At 40.3% G+C, this 22,718-nt stretch overlaps 1 protein-coding gene and 1 long non-coding RNA gene across 6 annotated transcripts in view; one reads left to right on the plus strand and one right to left on the minus strand.

The window, feature by feature from the left end:
- Nucleotides 1-20,611, plus strand: part of LOC115592468 (uncharacterized) — a 28,152-nt gene extending 7,541 nt beyond the window's left edge. Inside the window, exon 3 of the long non-coding RNA XR_003986173.1 lies at nt 19,917-20,611. This is a non-coding gene — a long non-coding RNA (uncharacterized LOC115592468). The remainder of the gene's footprint in view (nt 1-19,916) is intronic.
- cnnm3 (cyclin and CBS domain divalent metal cation transport mediator 3) lies at nt 7,275-21,901 on the minus strand. 5 transcript variants are annotated; one of them, XM_030435226.1, is made up of 12 exons: nt 21,161-21,901; nt 19,857-20,191; nt 19,604-19,780; nt 19,359-19,516; nt 18,058-18,201; nt 17,830-17,988; nt 17,276-17,445; nt 16,542-16,638; nt 15,722-15,852; nt 14,687-14,813; nt 14,388-14,452; nt 7,275-8,000 (listed from the first exon to the last, which is right to left on the minus strand). In XM_030435226.1, the coding sequence occupies exons 1-11, from the start codon at nt 21,854-21,856 to the stop codon at nt 14,403-14,405; spliced, it is 2,244 nt and encodes a 747-aa protein (XP_030291086.1). In that variant the 5' UTR covers nt 21,857-21,901; the 3' UTR covers nt 7,275-8,000; nt 14,388-14,402. The 5 variants fall into 5 exon arrangements, with proteins under 5 accessions (XP_030291086.1, XP_030291087.1, XP_030291084.1 ...); XM_030435224.1 differs by lacking the exon at nt 7,275-8,000 and adding an exon at nt 11,240-12,742; XM_030435227.1 differs by lacking the exon at nt 14,388-14,452 and having other exon boundaries at nt 21,161-21,900.
- Between the last annotated feature and the right edge of the window lie 817 nt (nt 21,902-22,718).

Below are 22,718 nucleotides of genomic sequence, written 5' to 3' on the forward strand. Positions count from 1 at the left end.
GAACCCTGAACACTATAGACAGTCATACGACGAGTAGCTGGGAAAAAGGGTATTAAGAAGAGGAAACATGTTTAATTGACCTTTAAGGTCTAGTTGATTCAGGTTCTCCAGACACCTTTAGATAGTTCCTCCTGAACAGTACCTGTTTCTGTTGTATGTTCATGAGCTGTCCAGTTTTTAAGAGTTGATTATTTTACTTTATTTGTCAAACTAAGAGTTGCTCTCTATGTTTCGTTGTTTTCGAAACAATGACAATAAATATCTATTCTATGCTATTCTAATATATCCTATTGAGTCTCATCCCCAACTCAAATTAAGGATTTAGGACGCATACTGCCCGCCTGACTCTACTCGATTTGACTCATCAGGGATTTGAATTTCCACTGCAGCTGGGCTTCCTGCTTGAAGATATGTCTTAAACCGCGCTGCAGCACTATCAAAAAAAGAATCACGGCTTGTTACGAACCAAAAGACACCATCCTTAATGAAAAAACAGAAAAAGGTGAGCTGAGCCGCACCATGCAGTGGAAACACGACTGTTTCCTTCACTGCAGGCACCCAGGAGGCCGCTGTAGTTCCTCTTCAGTTCTTCCGTTTACTTTGTTCAAATGAACTTCCCAACACACTCACACTCTCATGCAAGACCTACATTTCTCAAACATGTGTTTTTTTTTCTGCGATCCAGGTTCATTTGTAGATATGCAAATATTTTATATGTTTGAGTATCTGACGGTTGGTGTGTGTGTGTGGCCAGCTTGGGTTTTTATTGTGGGGAGGCACATCATATTTTGCAGTCAAGCTGAGAGGAAGCTTTTGTTTTCTTCTTTGAAGATCATTTGTCATCGTCCAAAGAGAGAGTCAGTGTTGCCTGAATATATTGCGTATGTTGCAGCTTTTGTTCCTCTTCAGTTCTTCCGTTCAAACACACCACATAGTTCTCAGACACTATTTGAACTCTCATGCACACGTTACACTTCTCTTGGTACGTGTCCACAGGAGCGTATGTTGGACTCCTCCCAGCACTGATCACTTCAGTTCAGCTGTTGCTGAAACTGTCTTTATTTTAACTCAGTTTATGGTTGTTTTGTGGGTTTCCGGCAGCGGCACGTCACAGTGGAAGCTCCTCATTTGTATGAAGTAGCCAGATTTCAACTGTATTCATCAGATTATGTCACGCACGATTCTATATTTTCATTGGCAAACAGTGAGCTACAAAATGACACAAACCAGGATGGATGAATATCTGTCTGCAGGAGAGGAGTACCAGACTGGTACTGAGAAATAGTGTGGAGAAAAGTACCTGTGATACCCAATAATTACTTTTCTCATTCGGTATTGTCCCGGTCGGCACTGCTTTGAGTGTTCTTGCTATTTGGCTCATAGCTGTCTGGGTGGTGACTGACTCAGTCTGGGTTTGCCGTTAAACATGGCGGTGCTATAGTCGATAAAATTCAGGTTTTATGTCGATTAAAAAACGAATCGATTCAGTATGTCATGCTCCAGGAAAGGATTTTTATCTCTGATCTTTTTTTGAATTACATTTATTGAATTTGTGACCTTTGTTTTGATGAGGCTGGAGGAGATGGCAGTGATTAGAAACCCGTGGCCTGTAAATTATGAATATATTCACACCTCTCTGTGGATTGTAACAGCCACAAACATTCTTATTCATTCATATTCACACGTGGGAGATGTGATTTTTCTATTGGAAATTAGGGCTGCTCGATTATGGCAAAAATTATAATCACGATTATTTTGATGGATATTGTAATCCCGATTATTAAAGACGATTATTCATTGATTTGAGAACAAGCACTTATTGAACTTTGACATGATAAGTTTGAACTGAAAAACAAGAAAAATGCAAATAAATAAGAGAAATATATATCAATAAAATGAATTAAATAATATGTCAAAATAAAAAATAAACACTATCCCGGTGCGGCTCGACCATAGGTCCACTGTGGTGGCAAAATATAATGCTGTTGACACTTCTCTTGCAACTTGTCCGCGACATTCATCATAAAGGGCAGGCAGCGCAATTCTGCTGATATGGTGACGTGATGGTAACACACACCGCTTGTCCAATGTGTTAATCAGTTTATTGAACCCCGGGTCACTAACGGTGTTGATAGGGAACATGTCTTTGGCGATCATGTATGTGACGGCATTCGTTATTTCTTTATGCCTGTGGGAGCTGGGTGGATGTGCGGTGGCATTGTAAAGTGTGTCCTTAATTGAGGACTGTGTGGCAGTGGCAGGTTTTCATTTTTGAGTTTTTTTGTTCCTTCACTACTTGGTCATGTATAACACTGTGTGTGGACTTTTTAATGGTTAAATAAATTGGTCGTGTTCCCTTGAGATGCAGACACGGTCGCGTGACATATCTTGCACAATATCTTCCTTTGTTCCGAGTCAGACTCCTCGAAACCAAAGTGTTTTCACACCACATAATTCGCTTTACCTTTCTTCCCGACCAAAGGCTGCATTTCTGCCATCTTCTACCGTCTTCTTCTACACGTTTTTTCAAAACACGCACCGGCGTGGCTGAAAGCGAACATTTTCAGGCGGGGGTGGAGTGCACAGGTGGAGATGAAGGGTTCGCTGCATTTACCACACAAGACACAGCGTGCGGCAGAATGATCGTTTTATTACAATTATCTTGTTTTTATGATCGAGGGAAGCCAAAATCGAAATTGAAATTGAAATTCAATTAATCGCCCAGCCCTATTGGAAATGTTACAATATTTATCTCTTCAAGAGAATAAATTTTTTTCTCCAAAATTCAGGATCGCATTTTTTTCATCTGTAAAACCTTTTTCCATGTGTGAAATGGAATGAAAAAGAAAAAAACTGGAGATTGTTTTGTTTTCAGGATCATTTTTCCCCTTTTGAGAAACTGAATGGAAAAAAATTCTAGAGAATATTTTTTTTTCCATCTCATTCCATTTTTTTGTTTTTCAGGATATTTTTTTTCTGTGAAATTTAAGTGAAATACATTTGAAGAGAATTTTTCTTTCATGTGCGAAATAAAGTAGAAAAGAAAACTTTTTTTTTTGCAGAATTTTTTTTATTTCAAGAGAAATTATTTTATTTTGTTTTTCAGGAGAATTCTTTCCCTATTTGTGAAATCGAATGGAAAAAAAGTCAGGAGATTTTTTTTTCTATGTGAGACAGAATGAAAAAGCAACTAGTTGGAGATTTCTTTTGTTTTTCAGAGGAATTTTTCTTTCTTGAAGCTGTGAAATATTCTTTTTCTAGAGAAATGTTTTTCTAGAGTAATCTTTTGTCATGTTAAGAGAATTTTTTTACATGTGCGAAATAGAGTGGAAATTCAGGATATTTTTCTTTCAAATGGAATGAAAAAGAAAATTTTATTTTTTTCTTTGTTGTTTTTCAGCAGAATTTTTCCTTTTTGAAGAAGTTTTTTTCTCAAGACATCTACTTTTTCCATGTGCGAAACAGAGTAAAAAAAAATTAAGGAGAATTTAAAAAAAAAAAAAAAGAGAATTTAATTTTTATTTTTTATGTGTGAAACCTAGGGCTGCACGATTCTGGAAAAAATGTGAATCACGATTTTTTTTGCTTAGAATTAAGATCACGATTCTCTGGCACGATTTTTTCACAAAATGTTTATTGCACTGATGAGTAAAAAAACATTGTAGTATGGCAGAGGCATAAAGCAATGTTTTTTTTGTTTTGTTCAAGTTCTATCATTGGATGAGAAATGACTTTTACAAAAGAAAAAAATACAATAATTTGTCTCCAAGATGAGAGGGAATCCTTTAATCCCTCATGTTGTACAGTGTTTATTGGGGCCGTATCTTTGGCTAGGTGATATGTGATAGCTGCTTTGATCGGCTTTCTAAAACGGAGGCGTAATATTCATCGAGTAAACATGTGACGTGACATGAAGCCCGAAGTTGGGCTGGGAACAGTTGACAACAAATTTGTCTTCAAAATAAGAGCTTTACATTGCACCCCATTGTAGTTTAGAACTGGGTTCTTAGCGGGGGGCTTTTACTTTGAAAGTAGCAACCGTTTCTAGCTTGCGCTACAACAACAAGCTAACACAACGAAACCGCTAGAGATCCAGGAGAAACTAGCATCTCCCGGATCTCAGCGGCTGTCCAGTTGCTCAACTAGCAGGCGAGGTGGAAATAAGTGTACCCTCCGAGGCGGCAAATCGGCGGACCTAAACAGACTCTCAATTTGCCGCCCTCTGTCTAAAACCGTGGACCTAGCTGCCAAAAAGACGGGCAGATTGGCGGCTTGCTGCCCCGTCTAAAAACGGCCTCTCACTCACTCCTTCCAAACACTCAACTGCAGGCGGGCTTCCTCCGCTGAATCCCGTGTTGTAAAGATGCTTTACCACAGGTTGAGGGAGGAGGCAGCGGCAGTGCTGCATTTGGGGGCGCTTCGAAAAATCCGGGAGGAAAATAGGAGCATTTGTTTGTGATTCAGCTCGAGATATAAAATGCTCCAGAATCGCTATGTGTAGAAATAAGATCACGTGTATGTGTGAATCGAGATCGCGATTTTTTTAACAATTTTTTGTGCAGCCCTAGTGAAACCATTTGAGAGAAGTAGAACCATTTTATTTTAGATTTGACAGTTTTAAAGATTTAAAGCTGGAAACACAAACACAACTTCTGTACCACTGAAGAAGAATCACATATAATGCAAGCTTGAAACTCTGCAATGATGTCATCTCCAGGAAACACTACATATATATGGACTGTGTTAATTCTGTTGCAGTTAAATCAGTTTAGCCCCACGTTGAAAGTTTAATTACACATTTAGAAATGCAAAATCTCAAAGTTTGGACTGTAGCAAGAGATTTATTATAGACAGTGTAGTATAAAGACGAGTCAGTACTTGATGTTGATGTTTCTGTGAGAGGAAGTGCCAAAGCAGGTCACTACGAGAGCAGTGATAGTGAAGTAGGTGGTCGGGACGGAAAACCAAACAAAGGAAGTGATAGACCGAAAGCTTGTCAGAGACGTGTTCTTAGTAATTCTCTGTGGGTTTGTCACTATAAGAGATCCACGTATTCACCACAAACAGTCATTTCATCACCAAACTTACAGGTAACGCGCTAACACCACCTTTTTCTGACGGAGTCTTGCGTTCTTTAAACAAGTGAGAAGAGCGCTGGAAAAAACCCCACAAGGACGTGTTTGTCTGTCTCTGCCTGATGGTTTATTCTCTCCATTTCAAGAAAAAGAAAGATTAAACAAGTTGCATATTGATCTTTAATTCAGGTTTTTATATAAAACAGACAAGAAGAAGAAGATTACCCAAAAGTTTTAGCAGAAACACATCAGACACACAGAAAAGGGGTTTTGTTCGAAGGCCCTGAAGGATGTTTTCTTTACTTCCTGTGATCCATTTTGTATTTCTGATTTCAATTGTTTTTCTTTTCTGTGTCTTTGACTTTAGAAGAAGTGGGAAATAATAGTCCATTAATAATACATCCATTTGTGTGAGAGACCAAAACATCACTACTAATTCACTGGTACCAAAACATTTTAAAACAATATCCTCTTTTATATAATTTGCTAGTGATACATAATCTACTTTAAATTGGTTAATAAGTCGAATGCTGTTGGTGAAGGAGCTGTGAGGTCAGACAGAAAGGTCAGACACTATTTTTATTTTCACTCTTCTTCTCTTTATTTTTCGCTGACTGTTTTTGTTTTTCTATTACTACAGTCACCTTCTAAAAAGTGAATGAAAATGACAATGTTGGTTCTGCTTTTTGCCTTTTAATGATATCAATTGTAAACGTCCTGGTTTGTAGAGTGTATTGTGAACGTGAAGAGGAACTGAACATGAAAGTCTAGGTCGCGGGTGACAGAAAGTTTCTGTGGTGCTGTGGCTTTAGTTTGTGTATAGTTTATGAAAGTGTGTTGCACGTCTAGCAGATAATGTGCGTTAGCCATTGTGACTGTTGTATTTAAAATGACAGTATGAAACAATGTGAAAGTTACAGTAGCAGTAACCTGTGTCAACACGATGTGAACAGCTGTTAAAATGAACTTTTATTGTGTGTTTTGGTGATTTAAAGTGAAACTCTCACCAAAATGCAACAGAGGCTTTTTTTGTGAATGTACCTGAGTCAAACCTTCGTGTAAAAGCATAATTACGACGAAAGAGGCACTTTTAAGATTTACTGTATTTTCATTTTCGGGTCAAACTCATTTTCAATGGCGATAGCATCAAAATCTCTATTTTAAAACACTAAGAAGGCTCGACACAACATGAAACTTTGCTGGTAGTATCACCAGGGTCTCTACACATGAACACGAGCATTGAGAACATTGTTTGTGTACACAGAGTTTACTAAAAAGAAGGTTTTTGAACAACTCATGTAAGCAGTAGCTTGTTCCGCTCGCCGCCGTCCTGCCAGTGGAGAAGTGTCGATCTCAGAATGTGACGTAACCTGGAGGACAGTTAAGGTGGAACTACTGTCTTCTGGCAACAACTATCCACGTGAGATCTCGCGTGGATAGTTGTTGCCAGAAGACAGTAGTTCCACTTTTCCACTTTTCCGGCTTTTGATTTTAGTATTGTTTCTTATATGAGGCTCCTTTTTCAACTTCAAGGTCAATATTGTTTTTCGCTAACGACAAAACAACAAATTATCCTGCATTTATATGGAACCAAGCTTTAGGAGCGTTCCACCTTAACTGTCCTCCAGGTTACGTCACATTCTGAGATCGACACTTCTCCACTGGCAGGACGGCGGCGAGCGGAACAAGCTACTGCTAACGTGAGTTGTTCAAAAACCTTCTTTTTAGTAAACTCTGTATACACAAACAATGTTCTCAATGCTCGTGTTCATGTGTAGAGACCCTGGTGATGCTACCAGCAAAGTTTCATGTTGTGTCGAGACTTCTTACTGTTTTAAAAATAGAGATTTTGACGCTATCGTAAAAGTGCCCGTAGCACTCCCATTGAAAATGAGTTTGACCTGAAAACAAAAATACAGTAAATCTTAAAAGTGCCTCTTTCATTGTAATTATGCTTTTACGCGAAGGTTTGAGTTTCGCTTTGATTCTTGTTAATTTGATGCCAGAAGACAACATACAAATTTAAAGATATTAGACATCATTACTCTGTATGAATGATCGTTTCAAGAATTTTTCTAAGAAAATAAAAGTCTAAAGAGCTGTTAATTATTGTGAAAAATATCACATTTGACACAGATATTTTGATATTTGATGATATGTCTGTGTAGGAACAGAAGAGACGAACAAAAAAACGACACATTTAGAACAGGACTGAGTTTTATTTCCTAAGAAACAAGATTATTGAAAGTGTTAAATGCAATGGCGTCTCAATAATGCACCCAAAAACTGGCAGCATTCCCAAAACCAAAAAAATAAAAATAAAAATAATAATAAAATTGAGAAGTTGTATACAAGTGTAACCTGGACAGAAATAGGAATCGGTTAAACTGTTAAATTCAACTCTTGTAGTAACAGTGTTGTACCTGAAAATTGAGACTTACTACCTAAAAACTACGTCCTCAAATAATATTCTACGTAAGCGGTCATATATTAATACACATCATCAACACCCTCCCACTGTTTCTCTCAATCAGTATAAGAAGCACAAAGTAATGATTATCTTTTCTTTTTTTACATTCAGTCTTCTGATACCATAGAAATGGAACTTAATTACAACGAAACAAAATAAAAGTAAACAGCTGAAAAAATATTTACTCAGAATCACACAGTTGAAAATATCTCCTGGAATATGGCAGAAATGCTCGAGAGTGAAAACACTGAATGGATCAAAATGCAAAGAAACAAAACGGGTGCGAATGTAACACAGCTGGTGGAGAGCCGACTCCTCAGCAACCCTGCTGCTGCTGCGAGGTTCAGATTCCTTCAAGTGTTTCTTCATTCAATACTCACATGTGACACTGTCTGTATGCTGAGAGAGTAATTATTCCTCTCTTCATACCGGCTGTCAGGCTCGAGCCCACTACACTGTAAGAAATCGAGGACAAAATTCACAGTTTTTCCTGTTTTGTGCAAAGTTCAGCCGACGTTTAAAGGAGGTGAATCGTGAGGGAGTCTCCCAGCGTTAAAGGCTCTTCGGACAATCACTGTCCCTAATTATGGATTAATCAGAGTTCAGAAACAGTGACGAGGGTTAGAGAGAGCGGCGAAGGAAATCGTGAGTACAGTTTGTTTTTCTGCGTCACAAGTCTAAAACACTTGACGAAAGAAGATCACACTTGTCCAACATTCTCAGAGAAATACAATCAAAATGAACGTTGATGATTTGAATACAGATGTGATGTGGAGAGAAGTTCTCAGGTATGGTCAGCCTGAAACACATTTCTCCTGTAGACGTTATTTAAGAAATGTCTGTGGACTCAATATTTCTTTAATGAATTTATATTCTGTTATGGTTGTTTTAATACAGAGCTGCAAGAATGAGTCCTAAAACATGAAAATGACTTTGCATATTTGTACTTTGGGTTCAATTGTCTTGGGAGAAATATTCATGTTTCATTCTATGACATAAAATGCGTAAAAAAAATACAGTGAATTATAATTCTAAACCATTTGTGTTCACATGCTGAGCCACAGCGCAGGGGTACGTCCTGGTAACTACTTTAATACTGGTCTTTTGTTGAAGTCTGTTTTCTACGGAAGCCCAGAGGGGCCAGTGGGGACATTTTTTTTTTTGGTGATACATTTTCTAAGTCAGATCTGAATTGATTTCCTACTGTGTTTACGACTTTGGAGCTGGTGAACCCATTTTATTTCCATTTTTTCCAGGAGAATGTTTTTTCATGTGTGGAAAAAATTTTTTTGCTCTTCTCTAATAATCTTGTTTAATTTCTATCAGGATTATCTTTGTAATTCCTTTAGTGTTTTTCAACATGTGTGAAAAAGTAAAAGAAAATATATAAATCAGGAGAATTACTTTGTTCAGTTTCACACATGGAAAAAATAACAATGCCAAAAAATAGTTCTCAAAAAAAAGTTTCTGTTTCACGCATGAAAATTATTTCTCTTTCAATCGGGACTTCTCTTTCATAATTTAGATTTATCTCAGGAAATTCTTTCTTATTTCCTGAATCTTTTTCAACGTGTGTGAAAAAGTGGAGAGAAAAAAAATTCCCGGGAGAATTTTTTTCATTCAGTTTCACAAAAAAAAGAAAAATTCTCCTGGGAAAAAAAATATGTGATCAGTTTCTGACATGAAAATAATTTGTCTTTCAATCATTCCTTTTTTCTTCTTTCTTTCCTGAGAAAAATAAATCCAGAAATCCTGAAATAAATCCTTTTTTCTCCCCATTCGGTTTCACATGTGAAAAAATATTCGCCAGGTTTTACAGTCAATTTTTACCCTCTTGGTTTCATGCACGGGAAAACAAAATAAAACGATTTAAACAAAGTTCTCCTAGGAAAGAAAATGTTGTGTTGCTCTGTGTTTCACACATGGAAGTATTTATTTTCTCCGGGGGAAAATTTCCCCACCAGTTCTCGAGTCAGAAAACAATTCAAATCCGACTTAGAAAAAGGATAACCAGAAAATAAAAAGTCTTCACCTAAACTTAACCAAGCAGTTTTGTCACCTACATTAATTATTGTTACCGTGACAATGAAGGCCACCTGACTTCATCTTTTCCTGCATGGCGGCCAAAACTTAAATTAAAAAACGAGGACGTCGTTAAATGTATCACAAAAAGCTTAAAATGAAGACATAAGACCAAATGCCTATTAATACACCATGCCCGTATCACGATGATTGTTTTGTCCTCCATTTTTTACAGTGTAGTTGCAGCATGAAGGAGTCTCTTCAGGCCCGTATGGACCGGAGGAATGATTGCAGAACTTCCTCACAGCACATTTGGGCCGATGAGCACTGCGCTAAAATACTTTAAAGAATCCCTTACAACACTGATTTTGTTCGTCCGGCTGAACGGCTCGTTCAGAGTCGGCCTCCACATTTCCCTCCTCATCGTTAATATATTAATGTACACATACAGAGAACACATGGAGCGGGTCGTTAACAGGCCGGTTCTGACATATTCCACATGTTTACACACATGCAACAATGACTGACGGATGCTTACAATGCATGTTTGGTTATCAACATACAGTACGACTAATGGAGTTGCAGGGAGGAACTGGATGCTCGCTGACATGTACTAGTTAAATACTGTATCTCACGCACGCACACACACACACACACACACACACACACACACACACACACACATTCATAGGCGGATGTGAACATGTACTGGAATGTTAACAAAACTCTGATATATGAAATAACGCAGACGGGAAAACAGACGAGAAGCTCCCGGGCCAATTAAGTGTTCATCTGCGGGGTGAATCTGACGACGTGCACCGTGTTACTGTTAATCTGACTTCCAGTTCCAGGGTTTTAAATGTACACTGAGATCAGTGCAGGTGTCAGACTCACAGCGCCGCCTGCTGGACGTCACGCTCCTCAAACGTCAAAGTGCATCGCTGAGAACACTGAATAGAGTTTTAAAGCCTGATTTATCTTCATCACCCATTTATAAAAAACACACCAATGAGTCACGCTGTTGTTCCTTCATCACCATGAACATGAACACGCACACACACACACACACACACACACCATCCTGCTGCACCAAATGCAGATTAATCCCCCGCTGATATCCCCCAGCAGATGCTCCATTTCCATCTGTTGGTTTGTTAAAACACTACAAACTATTACAATGATCAGCTGTTCTTTTTTCCTAGAAAAGGTGAGAACAGAGTGTAAAACTCTTCAAACGTGTCCTTCGAGGGATATTTTAGATTATGATGCTATGAAGCAGCAAATCCTCACATTTTTTTAAAAGTATTTTTGCTTGAAAAATTGCTTAATTGGATGAAAATGATCATCAAAATGATCATTCGATTTAAATTTGAGCCTGACCGATATAACAGTTGTCCGATATGTGCCGAGATAAAACCCTTTTTTTTTCTTTGGGAAATCATTATCAAATCATATTTTCTGATTAATCACAGTATTTATAATTTCCTTTTATTTTCTTTTTTTTTTTTTTTTGAAAAAAAGATCGGGACGAAAAAAAAATTCAAGGAGAATTTTTTTTTTCCATTTAGTCTCAAAAAATTTGCAGGAACAAAAAGAATTACTGGAAAAAATGTGGATTTGTTTCACACATGAAAATATATTTTTCTTTCAATCACAATTTTTTTTTTTCCAAATCATAATTTAAAAAAAATTCTCTGATAATTTGGATTTATCCCAGGTATCTCATGTGTACATCGGCCGATGTATTGATTCAGAATATCAATATCGGTCGGGCTGTAGATGAAACCATTAGTAGAGTTTGATATTTTACTACCTTACTTTGAGAAATACAAACATGTGCAACCAACTATTACTTTCTGTATGATATGTGTTTACAGCCGATGGGTGGATGAATCTCAGGATTATGTTCATCATGAATAGTTTTGTCTGTTAAATATAAACTAGTGGAAAAAGTCTTTGACACTCGTCTGAATGAATCAAATCGCTCGTCCTAGAACTCAAGCAGCTGAACAAGAACGTGGCAATTTCTTACAAGAAAATAAACATTTTTTAAGAATTTAGACCTTAGAAAAACTAGATTATGAATCTGATCTGACATTTTATACTTTCTTCGTACTTTCGGAAGTAAATGGACGTGCAGTTGGTTCAACAGATTAATGAAGTTACGATTGTTTTCATCAATCTGATGATGATTTTCTCTATGAAGCATTCAATAAATGTAAGAAAATAGGGAGAAAAATGCTCAAGATGTCGTCTTTAAAGGGTCTATTTTATCTGACAAAACCCAAATATATCAGTTTATTATCACATAAAACAAACTGCAGCATCTCTTGATTGTTGATGATTGTTTAAACTCGACTTAAAAATCACTCTGAGGTTCATCTGGAGGCCTTTTTCAGCTTCTCTTACCTTCATATTAAAAAACTATCAATATCTGTCAGCGATTATTTGTTACTTTGGTTACAAGCCTCAGTTTCTAACTTGAATATTTAAAGTAAAACTAACCATCAGGCGTTGAAAGGTCAAAGCTAAAATTATCCTTTTTTTGGTAACACAAACACTTCGACTGTCACGTGACGGTGAGACAACGTGGACGCACGTTACAGCCGGTAAAACAGCTCCGTACGATCAACAGTGCACTAATTTAATGTGCAAATCTGCTTTTAACCAGCTCGTTTGTTTTTAGTGTCTCAAACGGACGGATACTTCAGTACACACACACACACACACACACACACACACACACACACGTAGCTTTGGCACCCAGACAGGCAAAGTGATGAATGGCAATGCAGAGTAAAGTACGAAAGGCTAAACCTGGAAGAAAGGCACCGCCAACTTAAAATAAAATGTATTTATATATATAATATATATACACACATATAGTCCAGAGTGTATAAAACAACATAAAATAATAATTTCAATGAAAAGCACATACAGGAATGGAGGATGGAGATGTGTGGATCGACATACAGACACTTAAATTCACTCTCTCCAGTCTCGTCCAGTAACTACGTTCCAGCCATAGATGATTCATCAAGAAAAAACAACAACACAAAGGAACAAAACTAAAATCTCTACTTGGTTGGAGCAGGTCTTTCACAGCGGAGGGGACAGAAACCGCACTACCCATGAGCCTCCTCTTCTGTGGAGCTCTCCTGGGTACTACTGCCACCTGTGAACCCGACCAATGAGAGGAGAGCTGGGGTGAGTGAGGGATGGTGACGTCACAGCGAGGCAATCTCACACAGGGACGTTCAAGTAAAAGGCAGGAAATGACACCGACGTGGAAGATGGCACAAAAGAGACGAAGAGGAGCCGGAGTGTAAGAAGAAGAGGTCGTGCATAGAGAAACCAGAACTCCCAGGTCCATTCAAAACCCCATTAACGTTTTAAAGAATTCTACAAACTAAACACCCAGAGCAGGAACAGTCTGTTCTCAGCTGTTTTCACACCTGACGGCTGATTGTGCTTCTCTCAGACTGTCTGTCGTCACTTTTGTGCATCTTTGTCAGTTTCTTTGGATCCTGAACACTCGAGCTGATGTAACACGAAGAACTGAACAGCCGAATGTGATCAGACGAGCCGTCGCTGAGAGGATCGTGAAGCCCGTTAGTGTCCGCAGCAGAAAAAGAAAATCAACTGAAAACTCAGCGGGGTGAATAAAAATGTTACTGTATCATAATTATGAGATTCAAATTATTGACAACTTTTTATCCAAATTTTTACTTATTATCAAAATTCTGTCTTATCATAATTTTGACTTTTATCTGAATAAAAATGTTTATCTAATTTTTATTATTATCTATTATTTTACTTTTTCTCTCAATTTTGATTTAATAAAACAATTTAGACTTTTAATCAAATGTTTATTATAATTTTGATTTATCATAATTTTGACTTTTACCTCAATTTTTTTTACTTTTTAATCTAAATTTTAACTTTTCACCCCAATTTTGGTGTTTTATCTCAACTATTCATTTTTTATCTAAATTTAGACTTTCAGCTACATTTAACGTTTTACCATAATTTTTAATTGTCATCTTAATTTTTAATTTTCTTACTTTTTGCTTTTAATGACATTTTAAAATTTTTACGACAATTTTGACTTTTTATATAAATTAAATTAAAATTTGTATCTAAATTTGGACTTTCAGCTACATTTTTAACATTTTACCATAATTTTGAATTTTATCAAAATTTTGGCTTTTTATCATAATAAATTAATTTGACTTTTGATGACATTTTTTACTTTAAGCTACATTTTTAAATTTGTATCATAATTTTGCATTTTTATCCAAATTTAAACTTTTTCTCATTATTTTAGATTTTATCATAAAAGTGACATTTGATCTCATAATTCCTTTTTTGATCTTATACTTCGACTCAACACGAGCTTCTTTAAAATTAAACATTTCGTTTTTCTTTCGCGGGCAGAAACGGGCTTCTGAGAGTTTACAGACGGGCCGGATCTGTGAGAGTGTACGTACCCAACAGAACCCAGAGTGAGAAGATCTCAGGGGAGCGGCAGAGAGCAGGAATGACAGAGGATGAGGGAACAGAGGTCACAACACCTCACAACGCCTCACAAACACACACACACACACATCTACACCGACACACATCCTGACTCCAGACTGCAGGTTTTACAGGGTAAAGGGCAGAAACAGACCCGGTTCAGTTTCAAGAGGAGACCAGGAGCGGGACGATATCTGACGGGTCAGAGTGTCAGTAAACTGTCCTCTCCTGTGTGTTTTAGGTGTGTGTGTGCTGGATGTGCAGTCTGCTGTCATGCCACAGACGGGCTGCATTTCATTTACCTCATGCAAAATATACTAACAGTAGTTCTCAATGGTGTCAAAGAATGAAAAGTCTACAGGGAAGTCTGGACGAGCCAGAGGACAGAGGAGACGTGGAGGCACGCGAGGAGGAAAAAGAGAGAAGAGAAAAGTATTTTAGTTCAGCTGAAGGCAAACAGGAAAGTATCAGTAGAAATACTACAAAGACGTTTGAAAACAAGAGTCTCGGTTCATTATCGATCAGTAACACATGTTAGTTCTGAGATCCGCCGGGCAGCGCCGCCCCGGAGCTCAGACGGCGGCGTGCTGAGCAAAGCTACCTTGTGTGGTGTTTCTGTCGTTGAGCAGCTTGGTCTGACTGTTGGGCAGGATCTTGATCTCAGGAGGATCTGGACTCTGACCGACCCGCGACGCCATGAGAGCGTTCAAATACTGGAGACGGGTCACCTGCGGGTCAAACGGCAGGAGAAACACAGAAGACGGAGCTACAAGTCACAACAGCACTCAAGTAAATACTTTAAACAATGAAACATAAAAGTTCTCCATGTGTTCAGTGTTTCACTGTCACACCTGAAGTTTTACTGATGTTCTTAATTACTATGCATGTTGGATTTTACTTTACAAATCTCCACTTTTTATCTCGGGGTTTTAAGACATTACCATATTTTAGACTTTTTCCTAGAAAATCTTGACAATTTCTTTTTTCAAAATAACAAATTTGATCTCATAATTTTTGTAGAATTATAAATTTTACTTTTTTCACACTTTCTTTTTTCCTCAAAATCACGATTTAGAATTTTGACTATTCTCAAAATCAAGTTTTATCTAAGCTTAAGTTAACGACTTTTTATTTCAGAATTTTGACTTTTATTTATTGCGACTTTTTCCTCAAAATCTCGACTTATTATGTTGTTGACACTCTCATAATTGTTTATTTAATTTTTTTGCCAAAATCCCAAATTTTGGCTCACAATAATTTATTATTTATTAAATTGTTGATTTAATTTAATTCTGACAGTTTCTCATAATTTAGACATTTTCCTCAAAATCACAACTTTTCATCTCTTAATTGTGACTTTTTCTCAAAATTATAGCTTTTTCATAAAATCACTATTTTAAATCTCAGCGTTTTGACTTTGATCAATAAAATTAAAGTATCCAGACGTGACGAGCATCAGCTCTGAAGGTCGAGGGTTCATCTGTGATCTGAGAGTTCAAACTCTTTTATTTATCATTTGTCGCCACATTGTCCATCAGATTCCTGACAGTGATGACAGCTGTCAGAGTGAAAACACACACACACACACACACACACACACACACACACACACACACACATATATATAAATACACACCCGTATGAGCTGCAGGTCAGTGAGCGCTCGGACGGTGTAGTCGGGACAATAGCTGGACGGGCTCGTAGCTTCTGCTGACTCAAAGGGATCCCTGGGGGAGTGACGCTGGGACGACACTGGAGACTGGTGCACTGTAACCACACACACACACACACACACACACACACACACACAGTCAGCACAATATCTGCAGTCCTGCTAACCTCGGTCTTCTTTTTATAGCCACTTATATAAACCTGACTTACGTCAACACAGAGGAGAACTGCATTGTAATTCAGCAGAAATCATTCTAAACTGAATATTTCATCTTATAACTATTAAAATCATCAAATCTGCGCATTTAAAGAGATATTCAAACCTAAAACTGACTTCCTGTGTTATTTATTTGAGATGATAAAGGGCATAAATCATCATCAGCGAGGTGATCAGAGTAAAGGTGATTGATAATCAGAGATAATCGTTCCACTCTGATGCTTTGTGTCGGACATGAACATTTCCTTCTGTCAGCTTCATATTAAAAAAAACAAGCAAATGAAACCTGCAGTGGTCTTCTGATCTTTTATATCCTACATCATTAATCAATATCAAAAGTAATCACTGGTTGCAGCCCTCACTGGGATACAGGAACGTTTTCTCACTGACAGCTGAAGTCTGACGTCCAAATAAATAATATATAAAATCTTCACTGTTGGTAAAACTCCAATCACGATCAGTTACACCTCTAATAATCTCAGGCAGACGGCCGTCTGTGTTTTGAACGTCTCAGTGTGAAGCCTGTTTACAGTCGAGGCAGACGGCGTCCTGCTGTTCCTGATCTCACCTGAGGATGGCAGCGTTAGCGCCGACACGCCGTAGTACGTGAACGCCCCGTTCTCAAACTTCAGCCCCTCTTTACCGATCTCCACCTCCACACGACCCTGAGAGAGAAACAACCGGGCAGAGAATCAACCAAAAACCATCTGGACTCCTTCATAATGTTGTTTACTCAATATTTCTCTCAATGCAACGACAATCATGAAATTAAATCATTTCCAGAGATGTCCTGCACAACAGAAGGTTTTTAGTGAAAATTAAAAATAAAAATACAAAATGAAATTACTAAAGTTGCATAAAATTGTAAAGATAGCTGAGATCTGCTGATTGTTTTCACTTGAAGTTTTTCTCTTCTTCAGTTTGAGTCTTACATTTATTTTTTTCCTCATCTTCATTCCAAATTCTCAATTTCTGCTTTCAGTTTGAGCATTTTCATTCAATCTTTTCTATTTCAAATTTGACTTGTTTCATTTACCAACTTCAAATCATAATTTTTACATTTTAAATGTGCTTTATTTTAATTAATTTTTTCTCTCTAAGTTGAATGGCGGCCTGATTATTCCTCTCGGCCAAAAAAATAATAACCTTTTACATTTTTTCTCTTCATTTTCTCTTGGACTTTTATTTTTAATCATGTCTGTAAACATCCTCCGTACACTGGAGGCTCTGAGCGCTCTGAAACTGAACTGTGAACAGTAACAGAGACGATGTTCGGTCCGTGTGGAGTCGGCGAGCTCGTACCTGCAGCAGCAGGATGAAATAGTCCACCGGGTGGTTCCGTGTGTACAGGTAGTGACCCGCGCTCAGACGGTTGTTGGAGTCAAAGTGCACTTCCTGGTTGACGCTCGGGTGACGGAGCAGGTGGAACAAGACCTTCTCAGAGACGCGTCCGGGGCTGAAGTGCTCCACCTCTGCAGGGGTCAAAGGTCAGAGACACAGGGATCGAGTCAACAGGCCGGCTGGGCAGCGATGTCACACAACAGAGCAGATAATGTCCAGACGGTCGACTCGAATAACCTCAAAGAATGATTTCTGTTCTGTATGTAAATGAGCACTAATTCATTAGATGGGGAGAATATAGGTCATCATCAGGAGAAGCTTCAGGGTGATTTCAAAACGTTCACCGGTCGTGTCTCGTTAACTGAGCTGAATTATAATCTACAACAGAAACATAATCATTACATGTGTGCTGTTAAACTGTGACTCATTTCATCAGTTTGAGTTACAAGATCAACAACAACCTCACTCAGTGTGTCTCAAAGTAAAGACTGACAGATAAACACACACACACACACCTCTGGACAGGAAGCGGTGTGTAGCCAGCAGGAGCTGTGGCGAGGTTCTGATCTTGGGTTCTCCTTCGGGAGGCTTGAAAAGAGAAAACTCCTCGTGGACGCTGCGAGGCTCCAGAGGGATCTCCAGCGGAGCGAGGGGACGCTTCACCTTCCTGTCCACTGCAGGAGGAGACGTTTTAATAAAACATGTCGGACACTCGAACAGTAACGACATCTACAGAAACTTACAGTAGCCATCGGATTCATCCAGGATCTCTGATTTGATGATCTCCTCGATGACGTCCTCTAAAGTGACCAACCCCAGCACCTCGTAGAAAGGATCCCCCTCCCCCTCGTTGTTCACCTTCTGGACGATGGCCATGTGAGAGTTACCTGATGGAGCGATCAGAGGTCAGAGGTCAAATCACAGACAAGATTTTGATTTATAGTGACCACGTTTTAAGATTTCTGTCTCCACTTCAGTACAAGAGACATGACAGATATGTCTATAGTGAATAAAAGTCCACAAATCTGCTTGGAAGTCAGAGATAAAGAGCTCTTTCCAACTGCAGAACTTGCTTGAGAATTCACCTGTTTTAAAGTGTTCTTCAGTATCGAAGTCATTAAGTTACAGTTGTCTGTACATTTATGAGTACACTGCAAACAGGAACTATTAATAGCTAATTCGGCATACTTTCCATGGTGCTAATTGGCAAAACAAAAGTGTTAAATGCTGAAGACACAGGGTTCAGGTTGCATCCCAAAGTGTTGCTCAGTGAATCCAGGGGAAAACTTCTACTTCCTGTTTGTCTCAAGGTACTTTACAACCCTTACAGCTGATTAATCATGAGCAAACTCAGTCAAATCTAAACACACACAACACATTATTTCCTGTGTCCATTGTAGATAAATGTCCTGAAATCAACTGCAGAACTTGCCCTAGAATTAGCACGCTTTTAAGTTTCATTCAGTATCAAAGCAGTGAAGTCATAGTTTTCTGTACATCTTTGGGTACACTGCAAACTTGAACTGCTAACAGTTAATTCAGCATACTTTTAATGGTGCTAAGTGGCATAAGAATGGATATAAGCTTAAAACACAGGGCTCAACCCAGAGAGTCTGATTAATTATGGGTAAACTAAGTCAAATCCACACAGACATGGTGCACATATTTTTAGATTCAGGTTGAATCACACTTCCTGATAATGTTTTTATCTCCTGTGTTCATCTGAGTCTGCTTAGAAATCATAGAAAAAAACATGCTCTTCATAACTGCAGAACTTGCCTTAAAAACATCTCACTTTTAAGTTTTCTTCAGTATCAAAGTAATCCAGTGATAGTTGTCTGTACATGCATGAGTGCAGTGCAAACAGGAAGTGATAATAGCTCATTCAGCATACCTTTAATGGTGCTAATTGGCAAAATAGTAAATATAGGCTACACAGCCTTACTTATTATTATACTTCCTGTACTTTACAGGCCCTTAGAGCTGATGAATTATGGGTAAGCTAAGTCAAATGTAAACACACAGATGTAATACGATATCCAACCTTTCTTGAACTCCTCCAACATGGCGTCCAGCTTGGTGTCGTTGAAGACAAAGTGCAGCGGGTGGTTGTAGAACTTGGTGATGGTCGTCATGGGGGTGCAGTCGTCCGGGTCCACCAGAGCCAAGTCCTTCACATAGAGGATCTCCACGATGTTGGACCTGGAGAATCAAACACGTGGTGATGATGGGACACCGCTCTGCAGAGGAACTAAACATGTACCTCGCTGTGAGTGTGTTTGTTCCCACCTCTCCTCCTCGTAGATGGGCACCCGGGTGTATCCGCTCTGCATGATCTCAGACATGGTGGAGAAGTCCAGGACGGCGGAGCTGGGCAGCATGAAGCAGTCCTTCAGGGGGGTCAGGATGTCCTCCACCGTCTTACTGCGCAGCGTCCCTCGGCTGAACTCCTCCTTCACAAACTCACTGCACACAGGAGACGGCAGCCATGAGACGGAGCGGTTCAAACACACACCATCACCTGAGACCGCCTTCAGTTTACCTGTAGGGGTCGTTGACGCTGGTGCGGATCATCTCCATCGCCCTCTCTCTTATCCCGCAGGTGCTGATGTCCCTCCTCAGAGCCAGGTCCAGGATCAGCCCCAGAGGGCAGGACAGGGGGCAGGTGAGCACCATGCAGACCTGGGCCAGCCAGGTCAGACCCGGAGCCAGCTGGAACCCGTACCCGGAGCAGAGGATGTGAGGAGCCATCTCCGCCAGGAAGAAGATGAGGAAGCCGCTGGTGAAGACGGCGGAGACGATGGAGCCCAGAGCCCGGTACAGGAGCACCCCGAGGACCGAGTGTCCCACCGCACACAGGAACAGCAGGGAGCAGGTCTGGGACGGACAGAGAGACACCAAGGAAACACAATCTCCTCGTCAGTCCTCACAGATCTGATCCACATCAGAGTGTTTTCTGGTTACTGGTTTGCTGCTCTGGTCTTTTAAGTATTTGTCTTCCATCATAATAAAAACAGCAGATGGACATCATTCAAACGTGGACACGGGCCGTCGCAGCAGTGCGGGTTCATGCAGGGTTTCCCGCAGGTTGGAATTTAGTTGTGATGGTAACGGCAGGTGTTGTGTGACAGTTCCATAACAAACCGGGTCACACAAAGGTTCACGAACGAGTCTATTCTGTTCTGGTCCCGTACAGTTTGTGATATTTATCCTACTGCTGGAGAGAACAGGGCAGTAAGGTTTTTAAATGAATATTGTATGAGCTTGTTAATTAAACAAAACAGCTGATGACTGTCACATGTTTCCATTCATACTACAGTGAGCCCACGCAGAGTCTACGTGTGGGAAACACTGGTCCGTGTCAGGAAACAAAAAAGCAACTGTTAAATAAATAAATAAATAAATAACTTGACACAAATCTTCCACTCCTTCCCTTCAAGGTCGACTTACTGGCTTCTAGCAGAGATTTCATCATCTCAGTTTGTCATCCGGTGACCTCAGTGGACTTAAAGGGGCAACGCGTGGTTTTAGGAAAAGAAATCCAGAAACTCAGAAAGATAATATTATCCTACTGATGAGGTCAAACAAACCCAGACATATTTCTTTTTTTTTCACAAGAACTGAATAAACAAACTGCTCTCAGAGGACAATAAGGTCCCAGAACACTGTTTGAGTGGCAGGGTCCGCCACATGTAAACAAAGTAACACCGTATACATTGTGTTGCCTTTAAGATCAGTTTGTTTACTCAGTCGGTTTGTTTTGTTTACTTTGTGCATCAGTAGATGAAGCTCCGTCACATTTCTACACACTGCTCCTTTAACCCGTGTTAGTGTCCGGACACTCACCAGGAAGTTCCCCCTCCTCCGGATCGGCTCCAGGCGCTTGGCGGCCCGCTTCTCCTCCTCGGACCCGCAGCTGTGGAGGACGTACAGCTCCACCGGGTCCAGCCACAGCAGGCTCAGGTTCACAGTCCGCAGCAGCGCGCACACCAGCAGCAGCAGCACCACGAGCACCGCTAGACCCCACGGCGGGATGTGGTCTGCGGGCAGAGCCGTGTCGGTGTCGACCCGCAGTCTGTCCGGGCCCACGGACGCCCACGTCCCCCCGCTCAGCACACACAGGTGGTGGTAGCTCTGCTCGCCGCCGTCAGGTTTGCTCCTCGGCCGGACCGCCACCGTGATCAGCCCGCCGTGGTCCTCGTCCTTGGTGAAGTTCTTCGTCACCTGGAAAGCGGACTCGAAACGGCGGGACTCCGTCCCACACGGGTCAGGCGCATCCCCGACCGCCCCGGCAGCTCCACCAGCTGCCCCTGCGAACGCCAGGCTTCCATTCAGGTCCAGATCAGTCCCAAAGAGACGGAGCTTGAACGTGGCTCCTTCCGGCGCCGAGATGATCCGATCCTTCATGCACACCAGACCCGCCGGGTCTTCCAGCCGCAGCCCGAGGACCTGCGGAGCTTCCTGGCTGCAGGCGCCGTACCTGATCCCGCAGAACAACAATATCATCAACAGGAACCGTAGACCTGCCAAGCTGGCCACCATATTGGAATTGGTCGGCCTGGCTCCGCGCGGATCATGTGACTGTAGCCCCGCAGCGGCCCCGCCCACCGGGGGCCGAGCCAGCCAAACAAAACGAGCGCGGCAACTGGACTGCGTGGCGGCCATTTTGGCTCCACGCACACAGGCGGCGCTGAGGGGCTCCGGGACATTTTGGGTCTCGACTCCTGAATGTTTTTGTTTCTCATCGCACCGCCTCCTCTGAAAAAACAGCCAATCGGAGTCAGTTTGTCCTCACAGCCAATAAAACAGGAGAAAACAAGATGGAGGCCACGCCCATCTTTGTTCCATTTCATAACGGCGAGTCATTCATCACTGCGGGACACTTATTCACCGAATTAATGCAAATTTAATCACACTGTGCAAAATCTGAGGAACTAACCCTCAAACGTTCTTCTTTTTTTAAGTCTCTTGAAGCAGCAGTGAGTGAAAGAGCTGCTCGCTGTGATTATCCTCCTCTGCAGACTGTAATGAAGGAGAAGAGGAAGAAAATCTGCCTTAAAGGAAAAGTTCACCCAGAAATAACAAATCCAGTCATCACCTCCTCACCTCCATGCTGATGGAAACTCAGGTGGAGTTTCGTCGTCCACAGAAACATTTCTGGAGCTTTGCAGCTTTTAGAGTCGCTGGCAAACAACTGAAACACCTGGAGAATTGATTTAAAACTGAAAAAAACAACTGAAAAAACAGATAACATGGCTCCATACTGTTCGCCTAAATCTCCAGAATACCCTGAGATCCCAAATTGATTTGAAAACTTTATTATTTAACACCTTAACGGGGTTGTGAGCTTTTTGCTCAGCAGCTACAGTGAAGAGTGCATCTTAAAAATGGGATTAAATAACAT

This window comes from Sparus aurata, chromosome 12 (assembly GCF_900880675.1).
Source record: "Sparus aurata chromosome 12, fSpaAur1.1, whole genome shotgun sequence".
Taxonomy (NCBI): domain Eukaryota; kingdom Metazoa; phylum Chordata; class Actinopteri; order Spariformes; family Sparidae; genus Sparus; species Sparus aurata.